The 14812-nt window shown below is 44.2% G+C and overlaps 1 protein-coding gene across 3 annotated transcripts in view; it reads right to left on the reverse strand.

The window, feature by feature from the left end:
• The window catches only part of FNDC3B (fibronectin type III domain containing 3B), a 340056-nt gene that overhangs the window by 254486 nt on the left and 70758 nt on the right, over positions 1–14812 (reverse strand). For all 3 annotated transcript variants that reach the window (XM_041002960.1, XM_041002962.1, XM_041002959.1), the window contains exon 2: positions 7058–7197. In XM_041002960.1, coding sequence (XP_040858894.1) covers positions 7058–7168 — 111 coding nt within the window. In that variant the 5' untranslated portion in view covers positions 7169–7197. The remainder of the gene's footprint in view (positions 1–7057; positions 7198–14812) is intronic.

Genomic DNA, 14812 nt, shown 5'->3' on the forward strand with positions numbered 1-14812 from the left:
GAAGGCACCAAGCTGAAACCAAGCACATTAGACCCAACAGACACAAACGCTCATTCCTCTGCAGTGCGCCCTGCCATGCCAGTAGTTTTCATTTTATCCTCTCTTTTCTGAAGTCAATTCAACTTCCGCCAAGCAAAGGATACTGACCACATCATGCACCTTACTGTTACTCTTTGGATAATTAAATTCTCAAGTATTTCTCCACCCAGACCCATTCAGAGCTGTCCTAATTATATGGCACGCATCCTAATTATTATGGGTGCCACATACAACAATATCCTTTGATAAATAAAATTTGATAAAAATTTCCCTGTTCAAGACTGAGACTCTGAGCAAGCTATGCCTTTTCAGAAGCCTTCACAGTGGGTGGAACTGAGAAACCTGACACAGAGAGGATTAATAAGTTAGACCACAGACCTGCATAAGTTTCATTAAAAAAAAAAAAATCCTACTTTCTTTTACTGCTGAGAGGGGGCCCTCAGAAGCAGCGGGAGCCAGTGGCTCTGGTCAGCAGGTCCTTTGTGACCTGTGCCTCTCAGGAATGCTCATCAAGAGCACAGCACCCAGTCTATGCACGCAGCTTCCCTGTGGTGCCTCTAATACCAGCTGACCACTGCATGTGCAATCCATATAATGGTACTCTCCCTTACGAAAACACAAACTGATGACATCTGTAATCCAAAATAACAGTTTTAGCTTCCATAAGAAGTTAGAGCATCTGCCCCCAGGCTCACAGACACCTTCCTGATCTGTTCTCTGCCTACCTGGCCCCCACGCCACACTTTATCCTGTGTGCTCACATAGCACTGTTATATTTCCCCGACCATTCCCCCGGAGGCCCAGCCAAGGTGTAAATGCAGCTTTCGCTCTAAACTACTCATTCCTTCAGGGCAAGAACAGAGCCTATTCATCTTTGTGTCACTGCATCTTACAGAATGCTGGCATTGAAGACATCTGATAAACGCTTATTAAAATGAACAACTATTATTCAGTCTGTCCTTACTTAAATCATAAATGACATCCCCTACTCTTTATTACCCCAAAGCTCACAGGAGAGACACTGAAACTATCTTAACACCAGTGGTATTTAGGAGTAAGAAGAATAGAGAAAACATGAATGCAGTCTATAACAACTGCGCATGCCTGATACAACCTAGCGCTGCCCAGCACGACCCAAGACTGAGTTTATCACACTGGTTGTTCCAAGCCAGTCCAAGGCTACTTGCTGCTTCACATTTCAGTCCATCAATTAAATTTTATCATAAAAGGAGCTGTTCTATGTTATTCAGCAATATTATGCTAATAGCTGGCAGACACATTTTCATTTAAATAGCCCTTTTTTTCCTGGGTAATTCTCACAGGGGTTGTTTGTTTATTTCTCTACACTACAGTAATGATAAAACTTCCTTTCCTGGGGGAGGGGGCGGGACATTTCTGAGGAACAGCCACAACTCTCCATAACCTCCCTGACCAGTAGATGCTGATGTATTGAGGAGTAATCCTGTGTGGTAAGAGACTGGGAATGACTAATGCAAGAAGGAAGCAGCAAGGACAGGAAAGTTAATTCAGAAGGTAGCCACCATGTCCAGATCACTGGATGTGGAGGAGGGCCACACTGGCTGTAAGAGACAAGATGATACTGGGCACCATCTGAACCCAGAAAGAGTCCGAATGTTTCACCTGCCATCTGGAAATCTGTGCTCAAAGATACTCCAGGAAAGTTCTGGTGATGATCTCTGGAAGAGAAAGAAGGAACAGGAAACAGAAAGGCGCTCTCAGTGAACTAACGCACTAAAGCGCTGATCAGCAGGAGCAGGTGAGTCCAGCAGAACTGGCTATGCACCAACCTGAAGCACAGTTCCAGGGCAAGCTATCCTGAGCTAGTAGACTAGTTTCTGCTTAAGATGATCTGCTTCCTGAGGAAGAAGAGCTAAGAGCACTCCTTCGTAACTCATACTCTAGAAGCTTAGAAGAAAACAAAAGGCAAGAAATGGGAAATATAGTAGAGCAAACAGAGCACTTACTGGGTACCTGCAATGCGCTAAACGCTAATCGGAACAAACAGGCTCTCATCTAGCCTTCTCCCACTTGGAACTGACAAAACACACAGAACCACTAACATACAAGACAGAACACCACCCTCATGCAAGTTCTAAAAGTCACAGATTAAACTAGCAAATCAATGATCTACATCCTACATAAAGACTTCAGCTCTTAACCTAATGGTTTCCTCAATTGCTGGTTGTCATAACCTTCTTCAGAGATTATTAAAATATCAAACCAAAGCTGAAAGTCAGAAAATGAGCCATTGTTTCTCTTTTGCACTTAAAATTAGCTACCACAGTTTAAAATATTTAAAATGGATCTTTTTAAAGTGCTAAAAGATCCTAACACTTGGATACATCATTGGGTTAAGAAAAATGTCACCACACAGGTACCAATTTTCTGATTACAGAAAGGTAACCACCACAATTTATACTGTTATTCTTTAAAAACCCAAGTCAAAACTGATTTTTGTAATCAAGAATATTATACAATTAGGCATATTAAGGAAAGGAAACTATTTAATTAAGCTGGCCATTAATTATCCAGAGGAAGGAAAAAAATTACTGCTGAGAAACAGCAGTAAGACTTTGTGGAAAAACAAAAGCTCAATATAGAGCTGTTCAATTTCAAAACTCCTACTTACATATTCAAGAATAACGAAAACAGGCCAACAGCAAACTCTGCTCACGTATGGTCACATAAATACTGTCCATCACAGGCAAAAAGTGCAAATAGCTCAGTGAGCTGATGATGAATGAAAGAAAAAAATGTGGGATTATCTATCCAGTGGTATATTATTTGGCAATAAGAAAAGGAATGAAGTGCTAAGACATGGAATAACATATGGATGAAACTGGAAAGTCTGCTGAGATAAAGATGCTAGAAACAAAACATCAAGTATTGAATGATTTCATTTATAGGAAATATCTAGGACAGACAGCATTTACAAAGAATACATTAGCATTTGTAGAAGCAGGAAGGAACAGGGAATAGCAAGTGACTGCCAAATGGTTTCTTTATAGGCCGTTACAAATGTTCTAGAGTTCACTCCAGTGAAGGTGTGCATCTCTAAGTATACTACTACTGAATATTTCAAGTAGGTAAACTGCACAGCAGGTAGACTATAACTCAAAAAGCTGTTGAAAAAATTGCCTCTGTTGACAGCTTGACTTTTGTTGTTGTTTGCTGTTATTGCTATTTATTTTTTAATTAAGACTAAAAAAAAACCTCATTCATGAGGTAGAGAGATTCCTTGTTAAGAATCACCCTTTTCGGGCCCGGCGGTGTGGCCTAGCAGCTAAAGTCCTCGCCTTGAATGTACCGGGATCCCATATGGGTGCCGGTTCTAATCCTGCGACTCCACTTCCCATCCAGCTCCCTGCTTGTGGCCTGGGAAAGCAGTCAAGGACGGCCCAATGCTTTGGGACCCTGCACCCGTGTGGGAGACCCAAAAGAAGTACCTGGATCCTGGCTCCGGATCGGCATAGCATCGGCTGTTGTGCTCACTTGGGGAGTGAATCATTGGACGGAAGATCTTCCTCTCTGTCTCTCCTCCTCTCTGTATATCTGACTTTCCAATAAATAAATAAATCTTAAAAAAAAAAATCACCCTTTTCACTCTAATTTTCCAGCTACCTGCCTAAAATGGCAAATCAAGGATTCGAATTTAACATGATCTCAAATAATGAAAATGAACAGCGTCTCTTATTTAGAAAGCAAGAGTACAGCAGTGCATGCTGCCAAGAACTAGTCCTAATTAAATCCAGAAACCATCAGGCAAGAACAGAAAGAAACAGGCTATGGGAACTGAAGGGCTGCCTCCTAACTGCGGTGGCCCATCTGCATAGACAGAAATGTTTACACTGTCCTCTGCACAGCTGTATGGCACTGGGGCAGACACACACCAGCCAAGCATTGTCGCGCACACCCCTCACCGAGAGAGACGGGTTGAAGCACAGCCAAGGGCGTGTCATCCAGTGCCTGTAACGCCTTCTCCAGGAGGCAATCCTGCACTTCCAAAGAGTCCCAGTCAAGATGAAAAGGTGTTGTCTCAGAGGAGGAGCATAGTAAAAGGGCCCAGAAAGACTCCATACAGATAGATGTCTCTCTGGTATGTCTCATGGCCTGGTCCTGTATCAGGGACCCCACCTGTGCACCACACAGTGCAGGCTCCTAACAGCAAGCCCACAGACACCAACAGGTGCTCTTAGCAAGCACTGCCAATTCATATGGTCCCACGCTCCGGGATCCCATGTTGGGGTCTCACTTGGGCACCTGAGTGACTCTTCACTTCTCCCCTCTCCCTACTTCTCTGGCCATGCTCCAACTTCTTGGTTTTGCTTGCTTCTCTGATGTACCATCCTCCTATGCCTGACCTCACTTCCACACACGGGCCCCAGGTCTCTCGCATACTCATCTACGCCAACACTGCATGTGCTTTGGCTACTTAGCAACTTTGATCCATTAAGAGAAATGTAAAGTTCAATGCCAATCAACAACTAGGCCCATATAACCTAAAAATGTTAATACTTCCAGCACAAACATACTCACTAATTAAAAAGACATGAGCAGGTTAAGACACTGCCTACAATGCTGATATCCCACAGCGAAGTGCCAGTTCAAGTGTTGCATTCTGTTCCTGATCCAATCATCCAATTCCCTGCTAAAACATCCAGGAAAGCATCAGAAGATGGCCCACATGGGAGACAGGATGGCATTCCAGACTTCTGACTTTGGCTTGACTAAGCCCCAGCTGTTACAGTCATTCAAGGAATGAACCAGCAAATGGAAGATCTCTTTCTCTGTCACTCCTTCTCTATAGATCTACCTTTCAAGTAAATAAAGAAATATTAACAATAAAAAAGGATAAGTGTCTGCTTCCCCGGGAGTTTAAGTGTCCTATTCAAGAAGGCTACACACTCTACCTATAAACCAGATTTCCCAGAAGAAATGAAAATGTGGTTTTATTAAACTATTAAACAACATCTGCATAAAGCAGAGTTCACACACAAAGTAGGGAGAGTCATCATGGTCTTCTAAACAATTGTCACTTCTGAAAGTGACAAAGGTATTTCGCTTCTGAAGGGAAAATTAGAAAATGCTGTATCCAGGAACTCTGCAATTAACAAGAAGGTTGCACTAGGAAAACTGAATCTAGAAATGAGACAGACATCATGCAAACAGCAACATGAACAAGTAGCCTCAGGTCCCCTGGCTACATGGGTAAATGGGATTTAGATGCCTACACATGAGGACCTGGGCTGCTAAAGTCCTTGCCTTGCATGTGCCAGCATCCCATATGGATGCTGGTTCATATCCCGGCTACTCCACTTCCCATCCAGCGGCTCCCTCCTTGTGGCCTGGGAAAGCAGTAGAGGATAGCCCAAAGCCTTGGGACCCTGCACCCATGTGGGAGACCTGGAAGAAGCTCCTGGCTCCCGGCTTCGGATCAGCTCAGCTCTGGTCATTGCAGCCACTTGAGAAGTTAACCAGCAGATGGATGATCTTTCTCTCTGCCTGTCCTCCTCTCTTTAATTTGACTTTCCACTAAAAATAAATAAATCTTAAAAAAAAAAAAACAGCAGAAGATAGTGGAGACAGGTATGTGGCGCCGCACATTAAGCTATCCCTGGCATCCCACGTCAGAGTGCCACTTTGACTCCCAGCTACTGCCCTTGCCACCCAGGTCCCTGGCAAGGCATCTGGAAAGGCAGTGGGAGATGGCAGCTACTGCCCTTGCCACCCAGGTCCCTGGCAAGGCAGCTGGGAAGGCAGTGGGAGATGGCCCAACAACCTAAGTACCTGTTTCCACATGAGAGACTTGTATGGAGTACATATCTCCTGGTTTCAGCCTGGCCCAGTCCTTAATGTTGCTGCCATTTGCAAAATAAACTGAAGAATGACTGGAGATCTTTCTCTCAATTTGCCTTGTCAATAAATAAATAGGTAAATCTACATACACAAAAGTTAATACAATGACTCAACAACAGCAAAAAAAGACTAAGAAATCAGGAAGAAAGACACCTGCACGAGTAATAGGAAAGGATAAATGACAAACATTTCTTGAGCACCTGCTAGCTGGTCTTTGCTCCTACAGGGCTCTAAATGTGATTCAGAGAAAGCCATGCAAATTATGAAGCAACAAGGCAAGATCCAACAGAGATATGTTCAAAACATCACGCACATGGCGTACGATGAACACTGAAGTCAAATAAGTGATAAAGCTAATTCAATTATATATATATTTTTTTAAGTATTTTTTCAATCAGTTATTCCCAATTCAGCTTTTATACCTTCTAAGAAACACACAAAGACAAAAAGATCTATTTTCTTACAAGACCGGGCAAGCTCAGTGTTTGTGGTTTATTTTAAAATGTGATATTACCAAAAATAATTTTAATAATTTTAAAAAGTTTTACTTGGTGTTTACCTGGTTTTTTCCCTAAGCGTTACATGATTGACTTCAAAAATAACCTCTCCATTCTGTACCAATAAGTATGTACTGGCAAAGGAGTTTAGAGGAACTAAGTATCCGGATTTTATGAGCTACACATTGGAAGCACTGCTCCAGAAGCCAGGTTGGGTTCACACTGACCTGTGCATCTTGTCCGGGTCACTCCGCGTGAAATCAAAGCCTGCCCTTGTGAGCACAGTGCTCCGGCCAACCCATCCAACCAACGGAGCACAATGCATAACAGGAATAAACAGTCAATTTATTCCAAAGACTTACATAGTCTCAAAATGACTCACTGCCAAAAAAAAAAAAAAAAAAAAAAAAAAGCTCACACATTTTCCACTGGTTCAAGAATACTAACTGGATGAGCTCACATGTGCTGTTTTCAAACCACAATTTCTGATATTTTAAAATATCATACAGAAATTCTAACACAAAGTACTTACCTCTAGTAATACTAGCGCACCAAAGCACAGAACTTTGATTCCCAACGCAGTTAGTGGGAAGATGTTTCCCACTGCCACAGTCTGACATCAGTTCCTCCCTTAGGGTACGTACCTGCTGAGCTGCGTCTCCGTTCACCAGGTGAGGCATCATGGCTACCTCTCCGTTCAGCAAGGGTGGCAGTTCCAGAGGGATCTGGTCGGTCATCATCATTGTGACATACATTCATGGAGAATTTTCCCTCAACTGGCTTCCTGCAAGAAAAAAAAAAAAAATGACATTGAGAACTCAGGGCCACAAACACCACCTACTGTAGTCAGCAATGAAAGTGTTCCACATGAGGCCTGCTGATACCCAATGATTCTAACCAGAGCATCCCACAGGTTGAGCATCCGGAATACAAAACAGTAAACCCAGATGCTCCCCAGTCCGCATCTTGCAGAGCTCCTACACGACACCACCAGTGACAAACACAACACCTGATCTCATGGGACGGGTGGCAGTCAAAATCCAGACACACCAGAAATACTGCGTGAAACTGTCCTTCAGCATTGTGTCGCAGGCGTATATGAAACATAAATGAATTTTCTTTTTAGATTTCAGGCCTACCCCCAAAGTATATCACTTTGGATATGCAAATATTACAGAAAAAAAAATGACACAGTTGGGAATATTTATGGTCTCAGGCATACTGGACACAAGACCCTGAAGCTATTCTGTGTTAGATCTGAGGAAGAGCTACAGGAAAGGAAGCAGTATGACGTAGGAGGCCAACGCATTGGAACACAAGGGTTTGCAATTAGTCACAAGTGTTAAAACCATAAGAATGGGTGCCCACTGGGTCCGGCACGATAGCGCAATGGTTAAGGTTCTCGCCTTGAACGCACCAGGATCCCATATGGGTGCTGGTTCTAATCCCGGCAGCTACACTTCCCATCCAGCTCCCAGCTTGTGGCCTAGAAAGGCAGTCAAGGATGGCCCAAAAGCTTGGGACCCTGCACCTGTGTGGGAGACCCAGAAAGAAGTTCCTGGCTCCTGGCTTCAGATCAGAGCAGCACCAGCCATTGCAGTCACTTGGGGAGTGAATCATCGGACGGAAGATCTTCCTCTCTGTCTCTCTGTTACATCTGCCTTTCCAACAAAATAAATAAATCTTAAAAGAAAGAAAAGAAAGAATGGGTGGCCAGTACTGTGGTATAGGCAGTTAGGTCACTGCCTGCAACACCAGTTCAAGTCATGGCTACTCCATTTCTGACTGAGCTCCCTGCTCACATGCCTCGGAGAGCAGAAGATGGTCCAAGTACTTGGGGTCCTGCACCCATGTGGGAGACCTGGAAGAAGCTCCTGGCTTCAGCCTGGCATAGTGCCAGTGGCCTTGAGGCCATTTGGTAAGTGAACCAGCAGATGCAAAATCTCACCCTCTGTCTCTCTCTTTTTCTCTCTTTCTAATCAATCTTATATATATATTATATATATATAACATTTACAACCATTCCCAAGGATCTCCCTGAGATAAAATGAGATTTCTCTTGCTTTTGTAGTTAAAAATACCAAATGAAAATTGGTGGTATCCTTCTCTTTAGCATAATTACCAAGACATAAATTAAAAAACAGCTACTCATCACAAAAGCAGTCTTCCTCTTTCATTAGGACTAACGTATTATGCACAAGCCATAAACTCAAGCAAGGAACAGAGGTTAAGGACCAGCACTGCACTTTCTCACCGTGCTATCGACTCGCTGCCCGCACTCTGTCTCCCACATCAAGTCTACAACTTGAATTAACTGCTTGCATATTGACATCGTTACCACTGGTCCATAACCCCCACTTCCTCTCTATTCAGAAACCTCAGCACCCGGCTCAGGGATGGGCTCAAGAGATGCAGTTTGGTTTTTATCGAATACATGAGAGCCATATACAAATTCAGATTTTTGATCCAAAATAGCACTTGCTGACAACATCTAGCTTTTCAACTCCCTAGGTTGAAAACAACAGTAAATTTGTATTTGAAACTCTAAAGTATTTTACATACTTATTATACCCACAACTTTATAGTTCAAAAAAAGTTTAAGGGCCCAGAGCAGTAGCCTAGTGACTAAAGTCCTCAGCTCTCATGCACCGGGATCCCATACAGGCACCGGTTCTAATTCTGGCGGCCCCGATTCCCACACAGCTCCCTGCCTGTGTTCTGGGGAAGCAATCATGGATGGCCCAAAGCCTTGGGACCCTGCGTGGGAGACCCAGAAGAGACTCCTGGCTTCAGATCAGCACAGCTCCCACTGAAGCAGCTGCTTGGGGAGTGAATCAGCAGTCAGAAGACCTTCCTCTCTGTCTCTTCTCCTCTCCGTACATCTGACTTTCCAATAAAAATAAATCTTTTTTTTTTAAGTTTAAGTAAATGAACAAAGAATGATAAAGAAATAAGATGCACGGAATCTCAAAGGATTTCAGAAATTGCCAAATAGTTCACAGTTCTCATCACCCCCTGATAAAGTCCCCCAAATATTATGCAAAGATATTTGGTCAATGATGACTTTCATATTCAATGCCCAAAGCAGACAGAACACTGGGCAAGCCCTTTAATACTTCCTCAAATCTGCCTCAGGTCTGTAAAATAGAAATCACTTCTTCTTCTCAAATTTCCTTCTCAATACCACCCAAAAGAAATTCCCCCGAAGCATCAAGTGATGCATAAAACGACACGCGGGAGATTTTAAACCTTTTTATCTTAAACAGGTAAAATTTTACACTGCTCATTATAGCCTCATTTGGAGAAACTAATTATTTAAACACCAAACAAGGAAGTACATTCTATAATAACAGGTCTTATAATTCAGTGTTAATAGTGACATCATGCTGTTTTATGAGGCAATTACTCATTCCTAAGCAAATAAAAGTACAAAGCCCAAAGCCCAATAATTCGTCCTAATGTAAAAAACAAATTCCTTCTTAAAAAAAATGAAGATAATACCACTGACACTATCATGATGGAACTTTGATTCTGAGTAGATTAAATGATAAAAGCACTTATGTCCATTTCATTTTTTATTTTTTAACAAAATGAAGCATCTTCAAGTTCTACCTTTCTACCAACGATCTTTAAAAAAAAAAAAAAAAAAGAAACCTTTCTGGGGAGGAAGGAAGCTCATGGCCCCATCCACTGGCTCACTCCCCAAATGCCTACAACAGCCGGAACAGAGGCTGAGTGAGCAGCCAGTTCTTGCACCTGGGCGGCAGGAACCCAGTCACCTGTGCCATCAAGCTGCCTCCCATGACGTGCACGACAGGAAGCTGGACCCAGGAGCCAAGCAGGCTCAGCGCCCAGGCGCTCTGAAGTCAGACCGGGTTGTCTTCATTGCCAGGTTCAACGCCTGACCCTCAATTTGCTTTTTAACATCTGTGACCCTACTTGCGCACAAGGGAAAGGGCGACTGGTTTCTCTGACGATATCAGACTGACCTCGTTGGTGAGTGTTCAATAATTCTCCAAAATTACAGGTGGGACAAACGGGGCAGTAATTCACCAGGACAGGAGCATGTAGAGGTAAGAAGCATTCTGTTCCCTCTGTCACCTTGACCTCACCCTCAGGCGGACAGCAGGTGTACCAGGGCACGTGCCAGCAGATGGAGGGCAGATTCTGATGAAAGTTCTCCTCTCCCTTGCCATGTGCTGTTTACTGAGCACTAAAGCCCTTTGCAGGCAGCAGAGTCCCAGTCATCTCACAGAACTATAAGCATGGGACCTGCTCTCTCCATCACTGGGTAGAAGAAGTAAACCGATTCATGGACTGCCCCTGGGTGCCCTCTGTCCACAGATCACACACTGTAAGATTAGGGTAGAACAAACAATAATACAGGTTTGACAGCCTGGGTAGGATAAGAGCAACATCTACTTTGTCAACATCTACTTCAGATTAAAAGTTATGTATGCTTCACACGGATGCAACCAAAGATTTGAGCGCTGGCATTTGAGCCATAAATTCAATTAGCAGTGCTGTTCATTTCTATTTGTCATTATTTCTTGAAATGGCAGGGGGAGGCTAGGAGAAAAGATGACTGTGATCTAATACGAAATTCAGTATTTCAGTTCCCCTCTCTTTAAAACCGAAGTTTGTCTCAACACCAACACCATCCTACCTAGCTCGGCTAATTACAGATAAAGAAAGCTTCCCACTGGAACTGTGCTAAATCACAGGAGCTGCTATCAAGAAGGCACAGCAAATCAGCCCTCTGAGTAGCACTCTTCAGGTGTTGGGAGTCCAAGGTAGGGGGTTAAATTCCCTGTTCTGACCCCAAGGCCTAGGTCCACAAAGGCTTTATTGATACAGGATGGGAATCAACACAGAACTGCAGAATCATCTTGTTTAATATGAGGATTGGTCCCTATAGAAACCAAGGCCATGGACACAAGGAGATCATTGTATTTGCTTTATAGATGACCTCGGGTAAGAAGCCTGAACTTTTCTGTTGGTGTTAGATGATGGATTATGCATCTCCTGCATCATTCAGTGGTTACTGCACATTGCTGTGAGGGCAGCCGAATTGGCAAAGACAGAATCAAGGCACGGACACTTGCTGGGCGGAACGCACACAGTGGGAAGGTAGGAACACCACACCCCCTGATGCCACAACTTAATCACTGGACGCTCACACTGTGAGTCCTGGAGAGAGTGGAAGAATAGAGTAAGGAAAAAAAAGTCACTAAGAACTTTGCCCAAGAGTCTCACATATCCATGACTAAACGGGTTGTCCCTCTTTTCCACAGGCTATCAGCTTGCTAAATCCCAAGACCTATTTTGTAAATCCTAAGTTTCAACAGGGCTAGACCAACTTGACCCAGCAGGAATGAGAGGTACCGGATGCAGCTGGATGGATGCAGCCATGTGCATCAACATTCTCTAAATTCTCACTTCTGTGCTCCCTGTACATACTTTCATCTGCCTGGAATTCAAGGCACATTATCAAAGGAATCATTATGTTTATGCAAAGAAATGCTCTGCTCCTTTAACAAGGCGGCTGCCTGGCAAACTGTCCCTTAAAACCATCATGGCACAGAAACTTAGTGCCGTGGACCACGGAAAAGAAAAGATGACATGCGAGAAGGAGAACTGTAAAAGAATGAAAGACAGAATCGCACAACAGCAAGCCACATAGTCACCATCTTTTTGGTGACTTGCCAGTGACAAACTGCGACAAGCAGTGAGTTTGCCAAATACAAAAGGAAAAGTTAAGTATTCAGGCTGCACGCTGGGAGAAAAAAATAAAAAAGAAGCCCACACCAACCCATTGGCAGTTCAAGCCGGTGAAGAGGGACCCAGAGATCAGAAAGCTCTGTGGTGCACTGTTACGGCTTGATGGTGACAGCTCCCCAAAGGGAAGCTGCCTTCTCTGTTCCAACTGGCAATGCTAGACAAAAATCAGCCAGCTGGTCAACCTTAAACAGGGTGGCTCAACTCAAGGGCACTTGAAGAGAGTGGGGAGAGGGTACAGAGCACATCAAACCTCTTGAATGGAATCAGAAGATAAATCAATCAATGAGAAAGGCTAACCATCCCCCGAGTTAACTTTAAAGAACTAAAACCTACTTAATCTGTACTGCTGCCGCATGGAGATGATATATTTTCTTGCAACATTCCAGAACAAGCTGGCCACAGGTTTTATTCCTACGGACTTCGGTTGGTTGTTCAGCCATAAGGTACTGGAGTGTTACTGCAGCATTTTGATTACACATATGGAGAAGTTCACCTCTCTGTTGAATTCCTAGGTTTACCTTTTAAAAAGATTTATTTATTGTTATTGTAGAGTCACATTTACAGAGAGGAGGAGCGGCAGAGAGGAAGATCTTTCGTCTACTGATTCACTCCCCAAGTGGCCACAACAGCCAGAGCTGAACCAATCTGAAGCCAGGAGCTTCTTCCGGGTCTCCCCCTCGTGCATGCAGGGTCCCAGGGCTTTGGACCGCCCTCAACTGCTTTCCCAGGCCACAGGGAACTGATGGGAAGCGGGGCTGCCGGGACACAAACTAGCGCCCATACAGGTTCCCAGCGCAAACAAGACAAGGATTTTAACTACTAAGCTGTCGTGCAGGACCCCTAGATTTACTTTTTGTAAGCTCATTCTCCCTTTGTCATTCAACAAAACTGTTTAGCACATCCCTCCCATCTCAGGGTCAGACCCTAAATATCCTGCCTTCACTTGTCAGTTACACAGACAGGAAAGAATGCCTGCCAGGTGCCCTATGCCATCTTCCAGGGTCACGGTGAGGATAAAGTGAGCGGAACAGACAGAAGATGCCTGGCTAGGGGGAGCAGTCACAGCAGTCTCAAACTTCCCTGGCCACACCATCACTCGGACCGGGTTCCTTTTCTCCTAGATGCAGCAGTGTCTCAGCTGACAGAACCTACCACAGACAATGACCAAAGCTGTCACCGAACTCCAACATCATTGTCAAGGCTGCACCACACCTCTCCTGTGAGCCCACACGCATCAGAGATTTTGTGATGGGTCCATTCTTGAGACAATCACCCTTTCCAAACAATTAGGTGTGCTGAAAACTCACTGGAATAAACGAATGGAAAAAGAGACTGCAGCCTGCTTTGGGAGTCCTTCTTTCCATCCCCCTACCCCTAGCAAGCTCCAAGGCTTCTCCCCTGGATTTCACTCTTACCCCCACCCCCACTTCCATCTCAAAGCACTTGGAAACAACCGCAGGCCCTCACAATTGCTCCTCCTAACCACACATTCTAACACTAAAACCGCAAGTGCTTCATGCCCTACCAGTTCTATTCTTTTGATTGACAAGGAGCCTTGTGGCTTACTTCCCCCTCTGCTAGGAGAGCGAGCCACTGCTTACCTGCAAGCCAGACCCAGCGTTCCTAGAAAGGACAGAGTGAACGGCAGCAGTGAGCACTCGGAGAGCAAAATGAACAATTCCTCACTACGCTCAGATACTCAATTTCATCCAACGTACATTCCCAACACTTTGAAAGAAGACCTTATTTTAAAGACTGCTACAAAGGGTCTTCGGGTTTTACAGCTCTCTAGGTAACTGACTTATTTTTCCCCTTTATTTTGCTTTCCCTACTGTTAAGTCTGGAAAACTCTTCCAAGGTATTTTGGGCCAAGCCTGTACAAAGAAAAAAAAAAAAACACTGTCCAATTTCATGAAAACTGATTCGCCGGAGGGAACTGCTGAGGCACCTCCAAAGGCCAGGGACAGCGAGTGTGCACTGGGAAGCATCTCCCGGTACCCACAGCCAAAGCCCTCGTCATTGCTGGGAGAAACGTTAAGTCTGTGAAGCTGGCCTTCAGATTAGTCACAAAATGTCCTGGTCCTCACTCTGTGGGCCGATGACCCAAATTTCCTTACATTAATTCAAGATGTGAGTTAGGGCAGTACAGTACCCAAATTAATTTCAGATGACAAGGGGAAAAAACCAACAAACAAACTTAACAGGGAAAGAAACAAAGTATGCCCATCAGGTTGGAGGAGAGGAAGAGACTCCCGAGTTGAGCTGCATGCCAGGCTGAGCCAGGCGCTCCCCCTGCTCGCTGGCTTCACCAACACCCTGACGGAGTTGTTCTCACCAGCTCTGTGGCTAGGCTGGGCAAGTATTGGGAAAGCAGCTCGGTTAAGGGATTAAATTTTCACCTTTTGCTTCTGTGCTCCAATTCAAAATACACTTGCTAAAACCCCTCCAGGGTAAGGACCTATCAGGCAACCTGCAAATGATTCCACGGGAGGCTCTTCAAAACTCAAAATCACCAAAGTCAACTGTGATTTCACATACTGCACAAAGCTAGAATCTTCCAATAAAATGCGGATTAACCGACCACCTCCCACAAGCCAGACAGCTGTAAACATTTTGCA

Source organism: Ochotona curzoniae, unplaced genomic scaffold (genome assembly GCF_017591425.1).
Source record: "Ochotona curzoniae isolate NIBS_2020 unplaced genomic scaffold, NIBS_Ocur_1.0 scaffold_2587, whole genome shotgun sequence".
NCBI classification, from domain to species: Eukaryota; Metazoa; Chordata; class Mammalia; order Lagomorpha; family Ochotonidae; genus Ochotona; species Ochotona curzoniae.